This window comes from Hypanus sabinus, chromosome 7 (genome assembly GCF_030144855.1).
Source record: "Hypanus sabinus isolate sHypSab1 chromosome 7, sHypSab1.hap1, whole genome shotgun sequence".
Lineage (NCBI taxonomy): Eukaryota > Metazoa > Chordata > Chondrichthyes > Myliobatiformes > Dasyatidae > Hypanus > Hypanus sabinus.
Window position 1 is genome coordinate 148,138,788 of NC_082712.1, and position 24,295 is coordinate 148,163,082.

General features: G+C 36.9%; 1 protein-coding gene across 2 annotated transcripts in view; it reads left to right on the forward strand.

Annotated features, from left to right (window-relative positions):
* The window catches only part of caprin1b (cell cycle associated protein 1b), an 89,623-nt gene extending 66,429 nt beyond the window's left edge, over positions 1-23,194 (forward strand). For both annotated transcript variants that reach the window (XM_059975946.1, XM_059975947.1), the window contains exons 14-18: positions 2,667-2,820; positions 7,512-7,715; positions 9,893-9,999; positions 11,497-11,560; positions 22,837-23,194. In XM_059975946.1, the coding sequence (XP_059831929.1) occupies positions 2,667-2,820; positions 7,512-7,715; positions 9,893-9,999; positions 11,497-11,560; positions 22,837-22,919 (612 nt within the window). In that variant the 3' untranslated portion in view covers positions 22,920-23,194. The remainder of the gene's footprint in view (positions 1-2,666; positions 2,821-7,511; positions 7,716-9,892; positions 10,000-11,496; positions 11,561-22,836) is intronic.
* The last annotated feature ends 1,101 nt before the right edge of the window (positions 23,195-24,295 follow it).

Genomic DNA, 24,295 nt, shown 5'->3' on the forward strand with positions numbered 1-24,295 from the left:
AATGAAAGCAGATTATTATTTAAATGGTTAAAAAAATTGCAGTATGCTGCTTTGCAGAGGGACTTGGGAGTGCTTGTGCTTGAATCAGGTGCAGCAGGCTATCAAGAAGGCAAATGGAATGTCGGCCTTCATTGCTAGAGGGATTGTATTTAAGGGCAGGTTATGCCGCACGTGGAGTACTGCGCACAGTTCTGGTCTCCTTACTTGACGAAGGATATACTGGCTTTGGAGGCGGTGCAGAGGAGGTTCACGAGGTTGATTCCAGAGATGAGGGGGTTAGACTGTGAGGAAAGAGTGAGTCGCCTGGGACTGTACTCACTGGACTTCAGAAGAATGAGAGTAAATTTTATAGAAGCACATAAAATTATGAAAGGGATAGATAAGATAGAAGCAGAAAAGTTGTTTCTGCTGGTGGGTAAGACTAGAACTAGGGTACATAGCCTCAAGATTCGGGAGAGTAGATTTAGGATGAAGATGTGGAGGTACTGCTTTTCGCAGAGAATGATGAATCTGTGGAATACTCTGCCCAATGAAGCAGTGGAGGCTATCTCAGTAAATATATTTAAGACAAGGTTGGATGGATTTTTTACATAATAGGGGAATTAAAGGTTATGGGGAAATGTGATGTGGAGATGAGTCCATGGTCTGATCAGCCATGATCTTATTGAGTAGCAGAGCAGGTTCAATGGGCCAGGTGGCCTACTCCTCCTATTTCTTATGTTCTTATGAAATGTTGAGGTGATGCTGGTAGAGAAAGAATCATTAAAAGTGAATGTTAGTGAAGGAAGCAGTGGAATTGAAAGGGAATGGAAATTAGCAGTTTAAAAAAAACCCAGATGTCATACATAGACATACTGGAAAGCTAGGCAGCTGGAATGCTGCATGAAAAATGATGCACAATCAGTGAGTGCATTGGCATGGTAAATTGCTTGCTTAAAGGCTTTGAAATTAATTGGGGACAAGCTGTCAGTTATCTGCATTCGGGGATCGGAATCTGCACAAATACAAGATGTTGTGCCTTTTTTGTGATGACATTTAAGTGCTTGTCCCAGGACTGATCCTCTCCACCTCTGTTCTAATGAGGACAGACTCATGGGCTTCCAGGTTCTTCCTCGTTTTGTTGATAATCAGCTCTTTGGTTTTACTAACATTGAGTGGGATGTGGTGGTTGTGGCACCAATCAAGCAGATTTTCATTGTTGCTCCTATGTATCAATTTGTCGCCACCTTTGGTGTGGCCAACTACAGTGATGGTGCTGGAGTGGTTGTACAGCATTGGAGCTTCATACTTATCACTGTGCAGTGAAGTAAAGTGAGTACAGCGGGCAGGAGGAGGGCTAATGGCACAGCCCTATAGTGCACCCATGCTGATGTTGAATATAGAGATGTTGTCTATCTGTACTAGCACATATTAATGATTGATAAAGATTAAAATGAAGTCCAGGATATCAAATGAAATGTAAGTTCTACTATTCAAATGAAAAACAAAAATAAATGGGATCAAAAAACTTGGTGTTCTTCTCTGCTTTTAATTGGAAGTTTGTAGATTGGTCCTTAATGTCTTTTGTAGTGGCTTTGTTTTGTGGCAGTTTGTTTAATGCTTCAAAGCATGGTGCTATGATTGATTTTAAATTTTTAATTCAGTTTTTCCATTTGTATAGTGATGAGGCTGTGGTCTCAAATGTGTGCTAGTTCTTAAATCTCACTAACCCATGTTGCAATTGTGGGTATAAACTTTGAACAAAGTGGACTGACAAAGGCTTGAATGTCTTTTTTCCCATAAGCACTTACGGGATTGAACTTGGGATGTCATAGAGATTCTGGAATAGTTTCAAAACATGTTTCACCAGTCTGCATAAATCATTATCACAGAAGGATTATGATTTGCGACTACAGAACAGTCACATAATAGTTGTTTGTTTATTTGGGTAATGGGGCCACCTTTGTGATTCAGAATCATAGTGCTTCACAATGCAGTAACAGGCCCTTTAGTTCAACTGGTCCATGCAGACCAAGATGGCCCATCTAAGTGAGTCCCATTTGCTAATGTTTGACAAAAAAAAAATTCTAATTCATGTACATGTTCACCTGTCTTAAGCTGTGTCTCATTTACTAGAAGGGTTTAGGGCATGTACCATTCTATATTCTTGAGAGTCAAGGAATTAATTGCAGTGTCCAAGCCATTGGTCATTTTCACTTCATTTGTGGGAATTCGTCAAGTGCAAATTCGCACTTCATGTACTTCATTAGTACTTTAAGTATAATGTGCTTTGGAAGTTCTGGCATGGACATGTACTACATAAATGTATGTCTTTCTAGAAAACATTAAAACAAATTCCTTGAACTTTAATATGTATTGAGCTGTCCTGAACTGAATGTTTTCACGTTTTCATTAATTTGCTTCCATTAGATTTTCTGGATTTGTTTAGTAAAAAATTAATGATTAAATACAGATAATATTCACCTGGTGTGACAGATGTTGATTATATACATCTTGTATTCTTTGGAAGTCGAATTTGTTTAAGTAATTTGTTTACTGTCTTTATAATACCCTTGATATTTTAATCCCAGAATTTAGGCTACTGTTCTTTGTTTCATACAGGTGTTGCCAAGTTACAGTGGAGTCTGTCTTTAAATTAATTTATGTTTTCTACTCTTTTTAAAAAGGTGTTTAATATGAATGCACCAGTGCCTCCTGCTAGTGACCCTGACACACTCAAACAGCAGAGTCCCTATCAGGCCAGCTACGGTCAAGGTTTCAGTAGCCAGCCTCAGCATCAGGTGGAACAATCTGAATTGCAGCAGGAAACACTTGCAACTGGTAGGATGATTTTCCATAAAGCTGAAATGTGTACTCTTTTTATTTTTGTTTCAAATGTCCTAAAATTGTCTAGAGATAGATTTGTGGCTTTAATTATAGAATTTTGTCAAAAACGCAAGTTAAGACTATTTTTGGATTGGGGATAAAGTTGTGGGCGTTTGGGTATATTAAATGTAAATCCAAGTGCTACCAGTTCTAGACTCTGTAGCTGTTTCCCATTCTGGTATTTTCAGGGAGTCCTATTTTTTAGTGCTACTTTAGTTTACTAGATGACACATTTTTGCAGTCTGGCCTGAAGCTAGGAAAAGTATCATGGGACCTTGCCATGATTTTATATGTTTTAAAAAAAAATCAACTAAGTATTCACTTTCATCTTTTATAATTTGCTGAATTAGTATTTTGATTTGCAAATGAATTGTTGCTGTTTCTGGCTATTCCCTGTGGAAACTACAGCAGTGTCCAAATTATGACATCTTCGATAGAGCAGCTTTTTTTGTTGTCATAGATTTAAACTTTGACACTAAATGCCATTACTAGAAATTGGATGAATTAGAATTATTTTTGTCTAACCTCGCCTTTAAGTTCATGAACACTGCGCTTGTTGGAAGTTCTTTTGTTGCATACATTTGTGCCCAAATCTGTCTTGTTTGATGAAGGTTGCATGCTATTCTTTGTTTATTTGACTTTGTTGTAGAGAGGGGACTGATAGAATAACCCTTGAAGGTAATGTGCAGGCCATTCACGGCCCTCAGGAGGGGACCCGGTGCCCTGTTGCGGGTGTCGTAACTCGTCGGAGGTAAGACGCTGATCTTGGCACCGGTGTCGACCAAGAAACGGCGTCCCGACCGCTTGTCCCAGACATACAGGAGGCTATCCCGATGGCCAGCCGCTGTAGCCATCAGCGGCGACTGGCCCTGGCGTTTCCCGGGAACTTGCAGGGCGGGCTTCTGCGCCCCACTGCTGGTGGTAGAAGCACCATTGTTCGTTGGGCTCCCCACCCCTGCCTCTGGGGTGAGCGGGCTCTGTGGCCGGGCCGGGTCTGGTTTGCTGCTGGGAGCGTGGCCTGGTGATATGTGCGACGGGCGCACCACTCTCCTTCTTGGCTTTCCACAGCAAGTCCGCCCAGGCTGCCACCTTCAGGGGGTCACTGAAATCCGCGTCGGACAGCATCAGGCGTATGTCCTCGGGCATCTGCTCCAGGAATGCCTACTCATACATGAGGGAGGGCTTGTGTCCTCCGGCCAGAGACATCATCTCATTCATTAAAGCCGATGGAGGTCTGTCCCCCAAACCATCCAGGTGCAGTGAACGGACAGCCCGCTCGCGCCGTGAGAGTCCGAAAGTCCTTATGAGCAGGGCTTTGAATTCTGTGTACTTGCCGTCTGCTGGGGGAGACTGTACGAACTCCTCAACCTGGGCCGCTGTGTCCTGGTCGAGGGAGCACACCACGTAGTAGTAACGTGTGTCCTCTGAGGTTATCTGCTGAACGTGGAATTAGGCTTCCGCTTGCTGGAACCACAGGTGAGGTCGCAGCATCCAGAAGCTTGGCAGTTTCATCAAAACTGCATGAACAGATGCGACGTCGTTCATCTCCAGTCCAAATATCATTTGGACCATCGGAGTCACCAATTGTAGCGGTGTGCTACACGCAGCGCTGAAATAACGACACGGAGTCGGTAAACTGCAGTTAAAGAAGATTTTATTCGAATTTCACGGCCTCGCTTTAAAGCCTCCCTGATCCCGCCCTCCCCGGGCGCGGATGCTGTAGGAGGCACGTATTCACAGTCCCGCGCGAGCTTTTCCATTTGTTAGTGAAGCAGACCTGGCGCCCTTTTGGTACTGGCCTTTATGCTGGCGCGCTGGCTATTTGTGAGCTGGTTCAAGTGCGCTAGGAAGTGGGTTGCCACAAGATGATGCTATCGATGCTGTTGCTCATTTTGTTCTTTATGAGATAAAGGTCATGTGTTGGATAGTGTTGGAGTTGGTAAATTTTGCAGTCTCTTTTAGAAATAGCATGCGTTGCAGCTAGGTATACCAGCAACAGGCAGGGTGAATTTTTAAAGTCCAGATTATGACAGTTCGAAACTAAAATCATCTAAGCAAGTGGATAATACTCCATCATATTCCTCATCTTGATATCCAGCAGCTGCAGCCATCTCTGGATGCCTAACTATTTGGAGAAGAAATTTCCCCCTTCATTCCAGTTGATTTCTGTCTTGTTAAAATGAACCACTTAAAATGGTTCCTTGATGTCAGTATTACTCTTGCATGTATTTCAGTTTTAGACTGTAGTGAAAGTCAAAGAAAGAGCAAGTGCTGAAAATCTAAAATTAAAACAGCAAATCCCAGAAATGTGAGTTGGTCAGCCAACATTTGTTTTAGGAGAAACTGAATTAGCATTTTAAATTGAGAATACCATCAGAACTGGGAAAAAGAGAACTTTAGTTATACCTTGCTAGTGGATAGGGTAGGGGTGCCGCATGATAAAGGGAACATCTCTGATAGAATGAGGCTGAGTTTATCCGGGAGATTCTATGGATGTTGTCACAGTGTAAGGATGTAGGAGATGCAAGAGGTGTTGGAAAAGAATGAGGATTAATTTGCATGAATGGTGTACAGCAGCATCATTGAGTTGTAATGGTATCCAAGCAACTATGACCAGAGCCCCAAAATGATCAAGTCCCTTGTGTTTGAATTTTTCAGGCATAGGGACAAGGAACAGGAACAGGTACAGTAGATTTATTTGTGGAATATGGTTGGGGAAGATCACAGATATATTTGAGGGAAATGTCAGGTTCATTGGTGTTGGTGGCATACTGAATGTTACTGCTGCTCATCCACTTTTGCAGCATCTCTATGAAACTTGGTCAATTAATTTTAAACATCCAGTGAAAAAGAGAAACATGGTTTCATTAAAACATTTCAGGGATTGACATATTTGCAGTTATCTCTAACTTTCCTAAACAGATCTTGATCAAACTTTGTTAATACTTGGAATGGATAAGTATAACATGACTTTTTCAAATTTGAAATATTCTGAAATTTCAACCAAACCACTAAAATGCTGACACAATCGGAGAAGTTATAAAGAAACCTCAGAAAATTTAAGCATTTTAATTTTCAAAACACTTACCTTGAACCAGGTCAACTATTCTGATAATGTTTTTCAAGATTTGCTTTTTTGCGTGCCATCTAGACAGATAATGAAATACATAATTATATCATAGTAAAAATAAAATAATGTAGAAAATAATAGTGTATTTACAGAGTAAGTGCGGAGCAGGTAGAACTTGCCTTTGCCTGAACCGCCCCTCAGCCAGCCACTTACTCATTGTGCTCTCCTGTGAATGCACGCGGTGCAGTCAAGCATCCCTTTGTTTTGTTTATTGACAGAATGTACAAAATCACGCCAACCTCTGGGGTCATAAATATTAGTACCCAAAAGTTGCATTTTATGATATTTTGACTGTTTTTGTCTTAAACAGTTGTACTCAAATTTCAGTATATCCAACTGGTGAGTTTCAAACTGTTATGTTTGCTATAATTTGGCCTGTTTGTCAATAGTCTTTTTACCCACCCTGATATATGTTAAAGATTGCTTTTCTTTTTGTTAATTGTCTGTGGGTATATGCTCCTGGGGAGTTAAGGTATTATGGCTATCCGTGTACTGGAAATACAAGTGGCTGAACAATGTTTGTGTCAGAGGTAGGTTGCCGTCAAGTAACTCAGCAGCTTCCAAACTTAACATGAAGCATTACATGGAACATCTGATGAATGCTAAATTACCAATTTCACAAAAGTGATGTGTGACCTTTTCTAGCATTATGGTTCTGTAAATCAGTTTTGTGCTAAGGTAAAAATAACATTGCAATAAAATGTTTTTCAAATGAAACCAATAATTATGATGGTGTCCCATATTAACACGAAGTTAAATAGTTTGTTAGAAATCAAGTAAGAAAACAAATTTGGTCACACATCTATAAAGGAAAATTGGAGTTACATTTTAGTGTTTCTGAACTTCATTAAATCAATTCCACAATTTGTCATCAGTTAGCATTGATGATGGTTGCAAGATACTTGTGTTCAGAAAAGTATCGTTAATGAATGTTACAATGTCCTATCACAGCTAGATGTATAATTTAACCAGACTGAAGAAGTTGAATGAAACTTGGGAAGTTGGAGTTTAATGGCAAGATTTTAAATCCATACTCTTGTGTGATTTAATCATCTTGTCAGGGGAATTAGATGTCATCATTTTTTTTTGTATTAATGTTATAATAGCTGTAAGCATTTATAAAATTCCTGGAATGCAGCAGAAGTAGGTTTTGTCATCTATATCTTGTTCTCTCAATTTTGAATTTTCAATTTGTCTACCTTTGGTGGATTTTTCAGTGGCAGAAGTAATGGGTTTCTACAGGCTTTGCTTAAAGGATTTCTTTCTTGGAGCTGAACAAGCTTTAGTCCAGTTACAATAAAATAAATACCTTCTGTTTGGGATTTTCGACTAAACAAAATAATTAAAAGCTGCCAACTGAAAATGTAAAACATTTTCATTTGAACAGTTTTTCATTTATATGCAGGGTAAATGAAATCAGTCAGGATTGCACCATTGTTCATTTGATTTGTTTTAAGATAATGTGGTCATGATATGACCTAAACTGATTAGATGCTTTATTTTTCATTTTGCATAGTGGTTAGTCCTTACCATGCAACTCAAGATCAAACACACCCTGCTGGAGCACCACATCAACAGCTGTCCCAACAGCCTCAACAGAATTCAAGCTTTACACGCACAGGACAGGCCTTCTACAACAGCAGAGGTGTGTCACGTGGTGGACCACGCAACGCACGCGGTGGGATGAATGGCTATCGCGGACCTGCTAATGGGTTTAGAGGTAGGATTTAACTTGTCTTATAGTCATATTGCGTCTAACTTGTAAAGATTAGAGCAATTATGTGTAAGTATACTACAATTTTTAAGTCTGCTGATCTAGAGCACCTAATTTAATCTTTTGTGCCCTTTAAGTTGTAGTTGTTACTGATTGAAGGATGCAAATGACATGTTGTCCCCTTTAATAGTGAAATCTAAGAATTGGCTAAAAAGCAGTGAGGAGCGTGGAAGTTTTTAAAATGAGGTGCATGGAAAAGAAGGTGCAAGCAAAAGAGGGAAAGAAGGTCAGAAAAGTAAATTTCTTTGTAATTCTCAAAACTTGCTAGGAATGAGACCACATACTGGGCCAGGGATTTATTGTTAATAAACATTTAAATAACATCTAGTGTCTTCTGTCTCACCTATTTGACTGCAACTTCCAGTTAATTGAAAAATTACAGATAACTCATGAATCACATATTTAATTTTGATGTTAAACAGTATGCGAGCAAAATATATAGATACTAGAAGCTAGTGCAAATTTTTGACACATGGAGCTGCAATATCTTGGTCACTTTTTTGAGATCTTGTTTTAAAGTTACATTAATAGGGTTAGTAACACAGTAAATTAATATATAAAGAAGTGGGCTAAAGAATTTCTTGGAGACACTGTTCCTGGGAGAGGAAGGATCTTCACCTAGCAGACATGTGGATTTGTGTGGTGAATGGAATCATAGAAACACAGAAAACCTATGACACAATACCGGGCCTTCGGCCCACAAAGCTGTGCCAAACATGTCCTCACCTTAGAACTACCTAGGCTTACTCTTAGCCCTCTATTTTTATAAGCTCCATGTAACCATCTAGGAGTCCCTTAAAAAAACCTCCACCGCTGCCAGCAGCCTATTCCATGCACTCATCACTTGCTGCGTTTTTAAAAAAAAAAACAACTTACCCCTGACATCTCCTCTGTACCTTCTTCCAAGCAGCTTAAAACTATGCCCTCTCGTGCTAGCCATTTCAGCCCTGGGAAGAAGCCTCTGATTATCCACACGATCAATGCCTCTCATTATCTTGTACAGCTCTTATCAGGTGTACAAGATCAGAGGACTGATCAACCTTTGGGCCAGGACAAAGGACTCCGGTGAACTGCTGTCAGTGGCTTATGTCCCAGTAAGGTGATTGGTTTAAGCAGAAATGAGTTTTAAAGATCCCAGGGTAGTCATATAGAGTAGAAATGTGTTCTTTAGCTCACTGTGTTCATGTCAGCCATTGAGTTCCCATCTGTACTAATCCCATTTTCCAGTATTTGGTCAATAGCCTTTTGTGTCTTAGCGGTGAACATCTGGGTTATTTTTGCAAAATGTGGCTCACTAATGTAAATAATTTTTTTATATTTACCCAGTCTGAGCAATTGATTTGAGTCATGTGGGAGGGTGTCTGCTTTTGAAATGGAACAACCCATTGATTTGCTTGGCCACATGTGGAGACTTTCACCACTTGCATTCTGGTAGTTCAGTAAGAAATGACCCACAAGCAGTATCTCCAGACAGTTTAATGATTAAGATTGTATCGTTAAATTGCCTAGAGGTGCTACTTGTTTTAGGCATTGAGTGATCTTGCCAACAACTTCCATGTCTTGAGAGAAAACTTTGGCTTGCTTCCAAATGGCATTCATATATTTCAACCTATTTTGTGCTGTAGTGACCAGATAACTATAAATTTAATATTGTACTTTTAAACTTAAGAGCTGTCTCCAATTGTACATTTACAGAAGTCACTATGCAGTGCTGTTCTCATGTATAAATGATGATATTGAGTTTACTAATCTGTTGTAGTTGGCTAAACAGAAAGGGACTGAACTGAAGCAGGAAGAGTACAAAATATATGTATGACACATCTTGTGAAGATTTGGATTCTCTCTTGTGTATGTAGAATGTCCACCTGGACAGGTGACACCTAGATATTTCACTTAAATGTAACTTGATCTTTGGGTGGTGCCTTTTTGTGCCCATAGGTAAAAAGTTAATGAGAGTTGGAAGTATTTTCTGAAGGCTTCTGTCCAATGGACTTAAAGTGTTTATTCACAAGTAATTAAGTCATTTTTTTACCATCTGCATTTGTGCTAATTTTGAAACTCTTCAATGTGCATTGGAAAAGCCTAGTTAGTGTTTGGTCTTTGACCAAATATTTCTGTTTCAGGTGGATATGAAAGCTATCGCCCTCCATTTTCAAACACTCCAAGTAGTAATTATGGACAGTCTCCGTTTCCTGCCCCTCGTGACTACTCCAATTCTGGATACCAACGTGTAAGTACTCTACCTATGTCAGTTGGCTATCAACAGTCCAGAATTTGGATGGTTTGGTTGGAGAACATCAGAAATGTACAGTTAGCTTTCTGTGTTTGTTAGTTTGCAGTGTGTTATAATATTAAATGGTACATTATTAACTTGAGTGCTCATTCGAGCATGGTTTCAAAATATGTTTTCACAAAACTATGGCATTAGTGTAAGTTTGAAGATGTGTTGACTTCAGGTACACTAGTTAGAAAACAAATGAAAAAGTAAATACATGATTGAATTAAGAATTTTGAAATAGAATATTTTGCAGGTGGTATTTCCAGATCTAGATGTTAAATAGCAAAATTGTTAGGCTGACAAACTAGAAATATATTGAATTTTAACAACATAACATTTTAAGATGTATTTCAGCCACCAATGACAGCACTAACCATTTTTATTTGTAATTCATTGGACCTGATGCCTTTTACTTGTGCTATTTGATTATATTTGTCATGGATTCACTTCTGAAGATGTCAGTAAGAGTTCCAATGTATCGTTTTATTTCTTTATTCTATCTAAATTGTAATCAGTAATGTATAAGCAAATTTTGGTATTTTCAGTAAGATATTTCAGTAGAGATCCAGGTCCATTAGGTAAATAGAACTCCTTTAAACATAATTAGATGTTGGAAAAGATGTGTATTATCTTTAGTCACTTAATAAGCTATAAGCTACATTCTGGGTCCTGATTCCCTGTTCATTGATCTCATTCATTGTGAATGCTAATTAAGCCAAGAAATTTTTTTTTAGCACAAAATAATTGTGTAATTGAAAGGTTGGCTTATAGTTTCTGCATGGATTTTTTGCTCCTTTCTGTGCTTTGTTAGGATGAAAAAAGTTTGATAAAATAGATTTATTTTCAAAAGAATATCAAAATTAGTGATCTTAATTGAAACTACGAACTAATGTTTAGGGTAATGTAAGTGAAAATCTTCCTGTGTTTAGTAACCTTGAAATTGGAGTACCTGTTTATTATATTAGCCCTGCTGGAATTCACTAAATACTTCCAGAAGTACTACATATTCAAAGATTTGTGAACCATGTTCTAAATTAAGTATACAAATTTAAAGCAACTTAAAAACAGTGAATTAATATTGCTCCTTGGAAAAATAGCTTGCTGTGAAGATATGAGTAGTTCAATTCTGGCTGCCATATGACCATTAGGAAATCTAACAAAAGTAAGCATTAAGCCAGATTGAATTGTATTTGTATAAATTATAGCTCTCAGGTTGATCTAGCCATTGAGTAGATTCATTTTGTTCAAATTTCCTCAGTGGTAAATCTCCTAAATTTTGTTGAGGACTTGAAAGATTTGTTTTCAGTCCTGAAAGTACAGAACCAATAGTTTTCATTAGTATGTGTTAAGATGTTAATTTTGCTTTGATCTGAGATACCAGAATTCACATGTCTTATAATTTTCTTTCTAATCAGGAAACAGACTTAACAAATATTTGTTGTTTTGTAGGATGGATATCAGCAAAACTTCAAGCGTGGCTCTGGACCTGGTGGACCTCGGGGCACTCCTCGAGGTAATGCTCAAGTGATGCGCTCCTAATGAAGGACTGGAGAAAGTGAAATATTGGCAGTGCTTAATTTTGTCTTTCACAGCCACAGTGCTGCTCCATTCTAGAGGGAGTTGTCGAATTACAAATTTATTCTTAAAAGTAGGCCACACAAACTTGATTCAGATATCCCATCCAGAACATTTTTGTTGAAGCTTTGGAGCTTTAATCTTTGTTTTCACTTTGTCAGCTTCGAACAAAAATAACCCTGCTTTATAAATAATCACGTTCAATTGAGCAGAAACTGTTTCTGGTAGTTTGCATCTACATAGAATGCGAAAGAGCGAGAGTGACGCCTGTGATAAAAGAGCAAATGGTATGTCAGTTTTGTTCCTGAACACTTGAAAATTCCTTAATTTATTTTTTTGTAAAAAAAATTTCTTACTACCATCTTTATGCTGCCACCATTTGTCCCTTTCTGGGAGTATTTTGATAACGTTCATTTGCGGATGTTTGATTCACTGGTTTTTAAACTGAGGCTGTATTTCTTTTTCTTCTCTGCCTTTTAGAGCTCCTGAGAAGTGTGAGTTTGTAAATTGATGTTGCTGCATCAGAGAAAGTTTCAATAAAGATGTGTTGCACACTTGCAGCTTGTTGCTGATTTCTTTTTGTCAGTTTGTTCCTGTGGAGTCTGCCTTTCCTCTGTCTGTTTCCATTTGCTCACACTGGCTTTGTGGGGAAATTAGCTGCATTTCAAGCAGAAAGGCTCATTTTATTAATGCAGATTTTTAAACTTTTGCAGTATGAATGCAAGAGATATTTGAGCTTATTAACACTGCATGTTAATTTTTTTTAACTGGTGAAAGGGGGCTGTTGATCTGTTGTGAATTGAAGCTTCTGTGGAATTAAGTTTTTGTATTTTGCACTAATTACAGAATATTAACATTTTACTGAATCTTTTGGGCGAAATGTTTTGTTCAAAGCTTTGAGTATAAAAATGTAGTGCTGCAAATTTACACATATTTGGGCTCACAAAATTGTGGTTCAGTAAGCATATTGTTATAATGTTTGAAAATAAGGTATCTATAAGGAGATGTTTGTAGTTATTGCTCTTTCTGTTCAATGATATTAGCTCTTGTCATCTGATTTTCATGTTCAATTTTCTTTTGTTTTATTTCTTTCAGCAAACCTTAAGAATATGTTGACCTAGTTTGATTCAGACATAGAATCCCTTTTAATTTAATTTCAATTTTTTTTCCCTAAATCACTGCAGCAATCAACAAGAAAATATTTCTCCTTCCAGTTCTCTTGTCCTTGCCTCATGTCCCAGATACAATTGCTGGTATAAAATGACTGCCTATCTCTTTTGGAAGCTGCAGTACCTGTTAACAAAAGCACCTGATTCTAAATTGAAGGTTTGTTCATTGTAATGAAGTTATTATCATCTTTGGAGATGAATGATCATTTTTTAACCTATTTTAATTTGAACTTCCACACTTGTAATAGGACTTCTATCAGCTTTGTGGATGAAGGCCAAGTTTAATTTGGATTTTAAAATCACTTCTTTATAATTCTGTTGATCAGTTTTTAAGTATAATGAATATTGGTGCTTTATGAAGTTAAGATAGCAAACACCTGCAGAATATAATTGTTTTTAGACTTTGATGTTCATTAGGTTCTTGTCAGTGTAGGCTTTTTTTAAACATTTGAACGCAGACTAGGAATCAAATTCGTGAGCCATATTTTTTTAATTTATGAATTACATCTGTTAGAAATGCAGCTAATTTTCTTATGATATTGCATTTTGCTTTATGTGCTAGCATTTTGGCATTTTGACTTCTGCTTACTCTGTCCTGATGGCTTTATTTGGAATAATGGTGTAAATTGATGGCAGTTGTTTATATACATATCATTGTTCTGGCTCATGCTCTGTGTACATCTTTACTCAAATGTTATCTTAAAATGTTTAATATTTGCTGGGTTGTTCTCCAATTCAGATTCAAGCAGAGCATAATAATGTTTAACATTCAAATGTTGGAATCTATATTTATAGAAATGGGTATAAACCTATCTTAGTTAAGTAGGTATAGAATTGCTGCAAATAAGATTTATTGTTTGCTATCTGAAAGAGAAATTGGACAAATCTAATTAAATGGATCGGTTCAAGTTTCGTAAGTTTTTTAAAAAAAATAACATTTCAGGGGTCCAAATTCATACTAAACTGAGATGACTGACTGCTCTCCTCAGCTTGTTTGGGGTTTAACTGTAAATTTCAGTAGAACCATCTTTTCCTGTGCCTTTGTACATATATATGTGTGTGTGTATTCTACGGAGTAAACCTTAGCAGCTTCAATCTAACCTTGCTGTTGGAATGCTACATCCCTGTATGTTCAAGTAACTGTGCACCTCTCTAGAATGTTACTAATTCAGAAATTTCAAAATGTAGTACTCCAATGTATATATTTGTTTTTATTATGAAGAAAGCAGACTAGTAACTTTTGCACCCCATCCCTGAGTACTTCCAGCCATATTAAATATTTGCTCTGTTTTAATAATATAAGCCATGCCTCTGAGTCCTTATTCATAGAGCCATGAAGGAGGAGGTCACATGATCACTAAAACCATTACTTACCTCTGGTGGAATCTAGTAGTTCCCCCTTTTCTGCTGCTCCTCAATTGACACTCATAATTTTCCCTTGAATCCCCTGTGAAGACCTTGATTTGCTGCATAAAACACAGTTGTTCTTTGCATAGCCCTATATCTATGCATCTTTTTTAAAAATGATTTCCTCTATTTTTTGAGCAGCCTGTTGAAGGGTGCAGGTTCTCTATTCATCCTCTGAAAACCTGTCTTGATCTTGCATATTTGTCTTAAATCTCCTCTCAACATTCTCAGTTCTGAAAAGTTTTGAAATTCTTCCTTGATTTTTGGCATCGCTTGAACTGTTCTAATAAATCTGCATCCTTTATGGTATTCCTAGTTTTTGAAACGTGTCATGATCAGATTTAGGTGCAACAATTATATTGTGACCTAACCAGTATTATGAAGACTCAACACCTTGCTTTTGTATTCCAAGCCTTCATTTGTAGTCAAGGTACCCTTATGCTTTTATTAACCATGGTCCCAAAGTGTCCTGGCAGTTTTAGAGATGTATACACAGTTCCCCTGTTGTTGCCATGTACTTATTACAGTTTTGAATGACTCAGTTACGTATATTTGTGTATATGCATTCAAAGGGTCACTTTCAGAACAACATTGAACAAATTTTGTAATCCATGAAGGTTTTTGTTGCATGAATGTGATGTGCCTGCAGATTGGAAGTAAAGGTAATGAGCTGTAGACCATTCTGTCCATTGAACCTGCTTTGCCATTTCAGTACAATCATGGCTGATTACTACCTATTTTTAGCAAAACTGCTGGGTCACCTCACCTCACAGTGAATTTCTTGTCCTGCAATCTGAGACTGTACCTTAGAATTTATAAAATGAAAACAAACTTGCTGGAAAAACTCAACAAGACAGGCAACATCTGTGATTAAAGATTATGAGCAGCACAGTTGTGAAGCACTTACCACAATGCTTTACCGTGCCAGTGGTCAGTGACTGTGGTTCAATTCCCACCTTTGTAAGGAGCTTGTACATTCTCCTCATGGCCATGTAGGTTTCCTCAGAATGCTCAGGTTTTCTCCCATATTCCAAAGACGTTCAGGTTAGAATTAGTAAGCTGTGAGCGTGCTAAGTTGGCAATGGAAGTATGATGATACTTGCGGGCTCTACTTGCGGGCTGACTCCAGGACATCCTTGGAATGTTGGCTATTGACACAAGCAACACATTTCACTGCTTCGATGTTTCAACATACATATGACAAAGCTAATCTTGTAAGCTTCTGAATTATAAAGAAATTTAATATGTTGAAGCTGCTTTTATATTGTCTGAAGTATTGTGTATGTATTCATTTTGCAGAGCTTTGATCATATTTTGAATGCATCTTATTAATACAGTTAAAATGTAGTATTGCTTTCAGTGTGAAATATGAACTAATGTTACACTGTAGTTGTGTAATAAACTAGCATTAACGTATTGCTTAAAAGCACTGCAAAGACCAGTCAGTTTCATTGTTTGTTTGAATGTTTGAATCAAAGATTTAGATGTATTGAAGTAATTTTTGAACTGGAAACTAATGATTTTTCTACGTCATTCAGTCACTTAGAAATTAGTTGTGACAAGAACTTTTGAGTTTGGCACTTAGTATATATGTGGATTTTCTAGAAGGTAAATGAAATAATTTAATTTCTCGTATGTTTGCTCATACAATTTAGATGATAGGCCCGTGTTTGTTATTTTTCTTTGCCTATTCTGCAATGTGTCATTGATTCTTGATACACCAGGTAGGTATTTCAGCATCAATTCAGATCCCTAGTTTGTCTGATATTTATATTAGTACAGGTGTTAAAACCTTCAATGTTTAGTGCTAGGAAGCTCAGGTACCAGGGCATTTTGAATTTGGGATAGAACAATATTTAAATGTCTGATTTGTTATTGGCATATATGGCAGGTGATCAGTTCTGTGTTAATGCATTGGGCATGTTTCATTAGTCTGAGTGTTCTCTGTTGACGGTGCAGAATAGATGGTAATGGAAGATTTGAAGTTATTCAGGTATCGTTCAGATCTGCCAGTGGTGCAGTAGTGGACCATATCTACCATGATTAAGTTGGAACCTGATCTTTGGCATTTGTATTGTACCAGTTAAAGATCGGTGGCTAGGAGATAGGGTTGTGGATCATCTTGTGGTAAGTGATGCTTTACTCATGGTATATTGTTCCTAAGTTTTGGTAAAACTTGAAAGCTCATGGGCCATTGTAAGATGACATGACAATTTTAGGTAGTCATATAACAAAAACAGAATTTTTGGTCTGCCCTGACTAAACTGTCCTTAGTTTGGCTTCATTTTAGGAGTGATTCAGATGAGTATTCAAGGAATGTGGCTCAAATTGACAACCTTTCGACAAAGTTTGGTTTTAATTGTTTCTATGATACCGCAATTGGTGTATTTAATAGCAAATTGAGGATCTTTATGTAGTTGCTGGCTGCCCTGGCAATAGTGTAGCATATGTATAAATGTATATAAATGTTTTAAAGTTAATATTCTCAAACTAAAAAGTTGCTTGATAACCTAAGTGTTTAGTCAAGAAAATATTTTCCCATGACTTCATAGAAGTATTCTTTTTGTCTTGTTAATTTGGCAGTTTAAAGCAGAATTTTATTTGTATCGATTATCCTTTGTGTATAACATGCACTCAGATGAATTTTAAATTAGGTTCTCTTTTGAAAAACATTACATAAATATTTTAGATTACAATCTTTAATGCCTGAGTTGTAATTTTTCCTTGGCAATTGTGTGTAAGGTTAGGTCATCATTAATGGAAAAAGTCTGAACGATTAAGATGACTTGCAGTAACAGCGCAGATATCTCCATCCCCAGTTAAGGTGGTTACAGTCAGGTGTTGGGTAATGGGGAGAGGCTCCCACTAACCTATTCAATGCTGCCAATGATGTGCGCCTCAAATAGCCTCTGACAGCCACGTCCAGCTCCTGGCCCTCGTGGCTCAGCTACTGAGCCTGACAGAATCACTTCTATTGATAGGAGAAGGGGCAAGGACGAGTTACTGGTATCTTAAAATTAGCCGCTTCACGCAGATGTGCTTGTCGGCTATGATTGCAGCTCATCTAGGAGAAGGAAAACTGATTTCAAACCGCTGCTGCCTTGCAGCTGTACCTCATGTGGAGGACTTTGAGAGTAAACCCTGAGACAAAAATCCAGAGCTGTCCTATGGCAGTCCCATGTTAAGTTCAATGCTGACTGGCACCTCCTGTAACATGCTGCTGCAGAACTGGTCTCTGTTGTGTCTTTGTGTTCATCAGATGCATGGAGAGAGGGAGCTTGCTACATGGGCAATAGCTTGCTCTCCATATTGTGCTGCCCAAGCTTGCGGATCTAGACAGTTAGGATACGGCATCCATGTCAACCCTGACCAACGGAGCCCTTGCTGTTCCCAGTGTGACTGGTGTGATCTTAAATCAATCCTGTATCTTCATGTTTTTCTGAACCGTTCTTTGCTGCTGCTCCCAATTGAAAGTGTTAAGTTCATTTTTAACAATGCAGCTGATTAAATTTCAACTATGTTCATTAATGATTGAGATTTAACAAATGTGTAATTGCTAGTTAGCTATTTTGGCCACATTAAAATGTATATGTCAATTGGACAGGATTCTTATGATCAGGAAGAGTCAAATAGAAATCATTCCCATAAAGATGATTGTTTGAATATGTTAAAAACCAATACTACCAGTTTTTTTGAATAAGAGAAAATCTGCAGATGCTGGAAATCCAAGCAACAGATAAAATTCTGGAGGAACTCAGCAGACCTGTACTCCAGCATTTTGTATTTGATTGTAGTTGGATGCTGATGATAACTGGGGATAGATCTGTTCTAGATCTAAACAGTCTGTAAGTACTACCATTTTATGAATTCAATGCTGTACACAGCTAGTATGTTGATGATTATTTTTAACCAGAAATGCAAGGTTGGTGATCCATAGGTGCGGACCATGTGCTAGACCTGTGCTTGGTTTAAGTACAGCAATTGTTGTCCAGATAATGTTGCTACTCACTATGTTACAGGCAACGAAGGGCTAAAATTTTAATTGTTTATCCCCCAACACAAATATGACCTTATTGTAAGTCAAAGAAAAATTCTGATATCTTTGACTGTTTTAAGTCCTTTAGTTTGTTATTGGGTTTCTCTTTAAAAATCAAGAAATGCTTAAATGGATGCAGACAGGAATTTCCCAAATTTGGATAGTCAATCAGGTTAAGTCAGGCATATGTTAAATAAACATTAGATTTAATAACGAAGTATGCATTCGTTTTATTTACTTCAAAGTGTGAACAATGTGGTACCAACATTTTAAATTGGAACAGTAAGTCGGGTTACTCGCTTCTTTACCTGCTTAACTGTTTTAAATTGAATTATTTTTCAGTTGACACAATTTTTGGAAAACATGTTTGCATATGCAGGATCATTAAGATGGTTTAGATTCACTGAGTAGAACAGGTCCAGATAATTAATGTGGTGGTGTTCCTGAAGACTAAATTTAAGGAGTTTGAGTAAATATGCAAATACATAAGGAATCTTTAGAAACATTAAAGGCACAACAGGTTATATTCTTCTCAATAATGACAGTAACTTGGTATTCTGATCTTGCATAATTCTGATAGAACAATTCTTATTTTTAGCAGATGTTTGACACTGATGTAATCTCAATCTAACCTACTCAGTCAAACATTAAATTGACTAATAATAAGGACTTGAATTCTTTGAATTCATTGAATTGTGGGCATCATTTTAATCTGTCTTAATTCGGGCACATGGAGTTATTACATGACTAACTAAATTTAAACACCTCTTCCAAAGGGATCTTTTACATTATGTTTTGATATGCAATTTACTTCTGTTTTCTCTTTAAATAAATGTATTTGAGCCTTTCTAGGGTTTATGTTGTAGGACTTTTTGTGTTCAGTATTCATGAGTCATTACTTGACAGTGAAGCATTTGTACCAAATCCCAATTCTCCATTCTTGGTGAATGCTTATCTCTTGAGGGATTCTCACTGATAGTGATCAGGAGCAAAAAGTCTTGGCAGATTTATCAAACTAAGATTTTGCTGAACTAATTGATGCGCTGGCACTGCATGACTGCATTTGACCAACACAAATTTCCCTGATGTAATAACACTGAAAGACTGGGAAAACTATCACTTTTTGCACAAGGTATGTTTTAACAGTGGATTCTCTCTACGTCTGGGATTTCTTTTTAATGAATGTTGAGTCTAGGATTTTAAATGCACTCATCTGAATGAATAATTTTTGTCTGAGCTGCATTTATGGTAGTTTCAGCAGGGAATGCAAGAGAGATGTGGCTTGAGCAAGCCATGCAGCACTATTTGGAAGGGGGGCTAATTGGAGTTTCTTTAAATTGCTCTATCTGTGAAAGGTAAATTCAGTTAAGAACCATTACATTGATGACTCATAGTAGTGCTAATTGCAAACTAAGTACTGTATTTCAAAGTCTGAAAGCTTAACATTTTTCAAGTATAAATTTTATATAATATCTATTTAATTTGATTTCAATGTTTTCATAAGAATAATGTATAACTGATCATAAATCTGTCTTCCACATTGTTCAAGCCCTATATTCATTATGGTGTAATTATGAAGTGCATTCTCCATGTTAATATGTACCGGTTGTTCCAAAAGTTTCCACACTTACAGAAGCAGGAACCTTGCACAATCTTAGATTTGAATTGAGTGAACAATTATACTTTGATAACTTTAGAGGGTGTCAGTTTCTAGCTGTTCCAGATTCTTCTGTATTAATTCAGTTATTTATTTGTTTCACATGAGGTTATTCAAGGAGGCATAGGGAATATTCCCTTTAGTTTGACATACCAGCCAGAGCTCATTTTTCTTGTACCACAATAATCTTTTGTACTCTCATTTTTGATGTTAATTCTGTTCTTAGATAAAGTTAAACTTTTAACACTCGTGGAAAAAATGGAATGAGTAAGAGATGCAGATCCTTTGACGTTTTATGGAAATAGAAGAAAATTAGAACCTTCAATGAAGATATAAATTACAATTGCCTTCAAGTCGAACTTTATATAATTCAATCCCCTGCACCCATTCAAACAGAGCCTGCTGATCTTGGCTCATACTTCAATATTTGTCTGCTGTCATTTTGCTTGTTACCTTGTGGAGTCATGTCCTGGTGTATTTCAGAACATAAAGAGCAGAATTGTGGATGGAGTCAAAGATAAATTTTCTTGTACAATGTAATTGGTAAACACTGCAATCAACTTTCTTAAGAGATATGAACCTCTCTCCTAATTAGACGGGGATTGTATTTGAAAAAAGACATGCTTATTATTGAATGTCATGGTGAAAAAGCTTCTATTTAGCTTTTATAATATGCTGCTCAACTTTTTTTTGCTTCAGAAAGTAAATCTCAGCGGGTTTGGAAATTTGATTACAAATGTTGTTATAAACATCAGATAATGTGAACAAAACCCAATTTATAGTTAACTCAAGATTTCCTCTAATTTTGCAATGTACTTGTATATTCTGAGGTATTCAATAATCTATGTTGTACAAGTGATTTCGCATTTCCAGGTTATCTTTATATGTTTATCTGACCTGTTGTAAATCTTTTTCTGGAACAACCTGGAGCAACTAAGTTGGTGATTGTTACTCAAAAATGTAGAATTCAAATAGTTAAATACTGAGCTATTTGTATTTGGTGAATATATATCCAGAATATCTCGGTCATTGCATAGGAACACTTTTTCAATATGTGCATTGTGAATCTGTATTAAATGTACAGACCAATAGTGCACAATGTCTTATTGTGATTGATTAAAATTCTTAGCATATATATCAATATAGTCAGGTTTGTTAATCATTGGAATTACTCATTGGGAAAAAATAGGATTGAAATTAAGCTGAAATTTAATCACTTAAAATTACAGATTTTAGTTTAATTAAAAAGCCTCCAAATTGATGATTAATTCATGAAATTTTAAATGGTTGGGAAATTTGTAAATTGCTCTGGTCTCAGGGCTAGTCAAAGTGAATACTTACTCCTTAACTGATTACATTTGGGACCTACTTTTGTGATGTGATTATTTATCATTGCTGCCTGGAATAATCTACTGTCTCATTGCCTTGATAACCAAAGTTTTGTCTTTGCACCAGAGGATGCTGGCAACAAATTTGACAGTTTGCCTTAAGCTACGAATTGTCAGTTTTTTGTGTGCTGAAAAAAGACTGCATGGTGTTTGTTCAACTCTGGTCATTTTTCACGTTAGCCTCTTATGTTTGCTCTTAATGAGGGATTATAGGTGAGAATGATGTCTCAAGTACACCTACCTTATTTGGTACTGTAGTCGTTTGTTCCACTTTATTTTTGCCCATTGTGGTTTTTGTAACTTTCACTTAGTTGTTTAACAGCATGCTCATTGTTTTTATGAAAATCTTTGATTATAAAGAGCAATCAATGATTCTGGAGATTCTTCCATATTTTAATACTTGAATTATTCTCTACTTTTACACAGGGCAATCATTTTTTAAAAATTCCCAAAACAAACCCTGATAATAGCACAAATGTACTGATAGGATGTGAGGATATTTGCTGGGAACAGTTCACTGGGATAGATAATTGTTGCAAAAAGGATGCCTTTATAAATGCAGGGTTGGTTGTGATTCTGCGATTGAAGGTGTGCTGCAGGTAATTGTAATTGAAACAAAGTGCTAGAAGTAAATGGGGAAAATCGTTTCAAGCCAGTGATCTTCAATCTTTTTATCAGAACACTTGTTGCCTCTTTGCTTGACCTGAATAATTTGTCTTTTCTCTTTTTATTTCAAATTTCTTGCAATCTTTGTTTAGCACTGTTTTAACCACAGAACTTTATTGAAACCTTTTGGTTCTTTCATAAGGTTACAACATGTTAACTTGTGCATTTGAAGCAATCACGTAGCATATTTCCAACATCGTTGTATCTTTGCCAGTGCGAACTTTCTGTTAGGTTTGAATGCTATATGCCATGTAGCATCAGCTGGATCTGATTCAGCTTTCTTTAATTAAATGAAATAAAAATACTAATGACTATCTCAGAATATTTCATTTGCCAAAGCTTAGATTTTTGTGATCCATCTGGTTTAATGTAAAGGTCTCAGATCAGTAGATTTACTAAAATGTGACATACAATGATTGTTTCTTCCTGTGTGTATCATATTTAATTACTGCTTTGTTGCTGTTGGAATGTTTTTACAAGGCAAATACTTGTATTTGTAATAGGAGCCTTTGTTTTAAGGCAGCAAAATGTTGCAGTGTGCCTCACAACTGTTCAAGGAGTAGAAGTTGATTATATGCCTAAATGACAACAATATTGAAAGAAAACTTCCAAAGCAAACTTGTCAGAGACGGGATTGTGTTGTGTCATGTCAAACAGAACAGCTAGTACTGCATTAGTTTTGAAGATGGGTTTTATGTTCAAAACGTGTTTTATGTTTTAAAATGGGTTGACGGGTATTGCATTCAAGTGCTACAAAATGGGAGATAACATTTTTTTTCCAAACTTTCTTATGCTGCTTTCATATTGGGTGAGTTGTATGCCACTCAAAAGTTTTGTTTTATTTATTTTACTGAGTAGTAAATGATATTTACTTTCTGTCTTACTTTGCAGGCCGGGGAGGACTGATGAGGCCCAGAGGTATGAATAAGAAGATTGTAACTGCGACCCAGATGACTGCTCAGGAAGTGATTTAAACTGGACCCTCCCTCCCCTGCCTGATGGAAGGGCTTCTTTGTGCAACTGTGAAATGTTCCAAACAGCAACTACAAATAAATATCACAACGATTCCTGGATTATTGTACCCTCTGAAACCTGACTTGTTGAACCCAGCTAGACCCTGGCCGTGGAATCACATGCCCTGTTTGTGGCAGTGATTGCACTATGTGATTTAAAGAAAACAGAAACACCCAAAAATAAAGCACACTGATGTAATAGACAAAAAAAAAATAAAAGTTTATAGAAAAATAGAGTCATGGTTTTCAGCATTTTTCCTGTTTCACGATAATTGTGTTTTGTTACTTTTCTAAGGTAGTGGTGCAGAATTATTTATCAGGTTTTCTAAACAGTCTTTTAGAACTTCGAGCACTCCCTCAAATGAACAAAGTACTTGAGTGCAAAATTGAAAGAAACATAATTCTCTGATCCAATGTAAAATAAAGTCCATAAAACTGCTCACAGATAACTTGCTTATCAATGCTCTACATTTTGGCAAAAAAGTTCTCAATAGAATACTGTTGAATTACTGTCTTGATATTCTCACTTGAACTTTTCTTGGATGGGTAAAGAAGAAAAGGGGAAAAATTAGTTTCACAAATACTGAAAGCCGAATGGAATAATGTGAACTTAATTTGCTAAAGGTGGGGGATAATTTGGCATGATATTTTCTTCAGCATATTCATCAAAAGCAGAAACTCTTCTGCCAGTTTCCATGAATTGGGTGTAGATTGGTGAACCAAATAGAGTAGAAATTGAATAAAGTTATGAGCTACTAATTTTTATTTAAAAATCTGCTAATCTCAGTAATTTCAAACAGGATCTGTGCTTCTTGTCATGTACATCCTCATCTGATTTTTGTGTTTTTGGTGGTGTTGATGTCATCTGTTAAAAGTTCAAAGTAAATTTAATATCAAAGTAGATATGTCACCACGTACAACCCTGAGCTTAATTTTCTTGTGAGCATGCCCAATAAATTCATAATAGAATCAAAGACTGCACCAGCTGGATGTTCAGCCAGTGTGCAAAAGACAGCAAACTGCAAATGTAAGCAGGAAGAAAGAAAGAATGATAAATAAGCAATAAGTATCAACAACATGAGATGAAGAGTTCTTGAAAATGTGTCCACGAGTTGAGGGAACAGTTCAGTGATGGGGCAAGTGAAGTTGAGTGACGTTATCCCCATTGGTTCAAGAGCCTGGTAGTTGAAGTCCTGAGGCTCTTGTATCAAATGCCTGATGGCAGCAGTGAGAAGGGAGCATGACCTAGATGGTGGGGGTTCCTGATCATAGATGCTGCTTTCCTGCGACAATGCTCTTTGGAGATGTGCTCAATGATGGTGGGGGTGGGGGGGGGG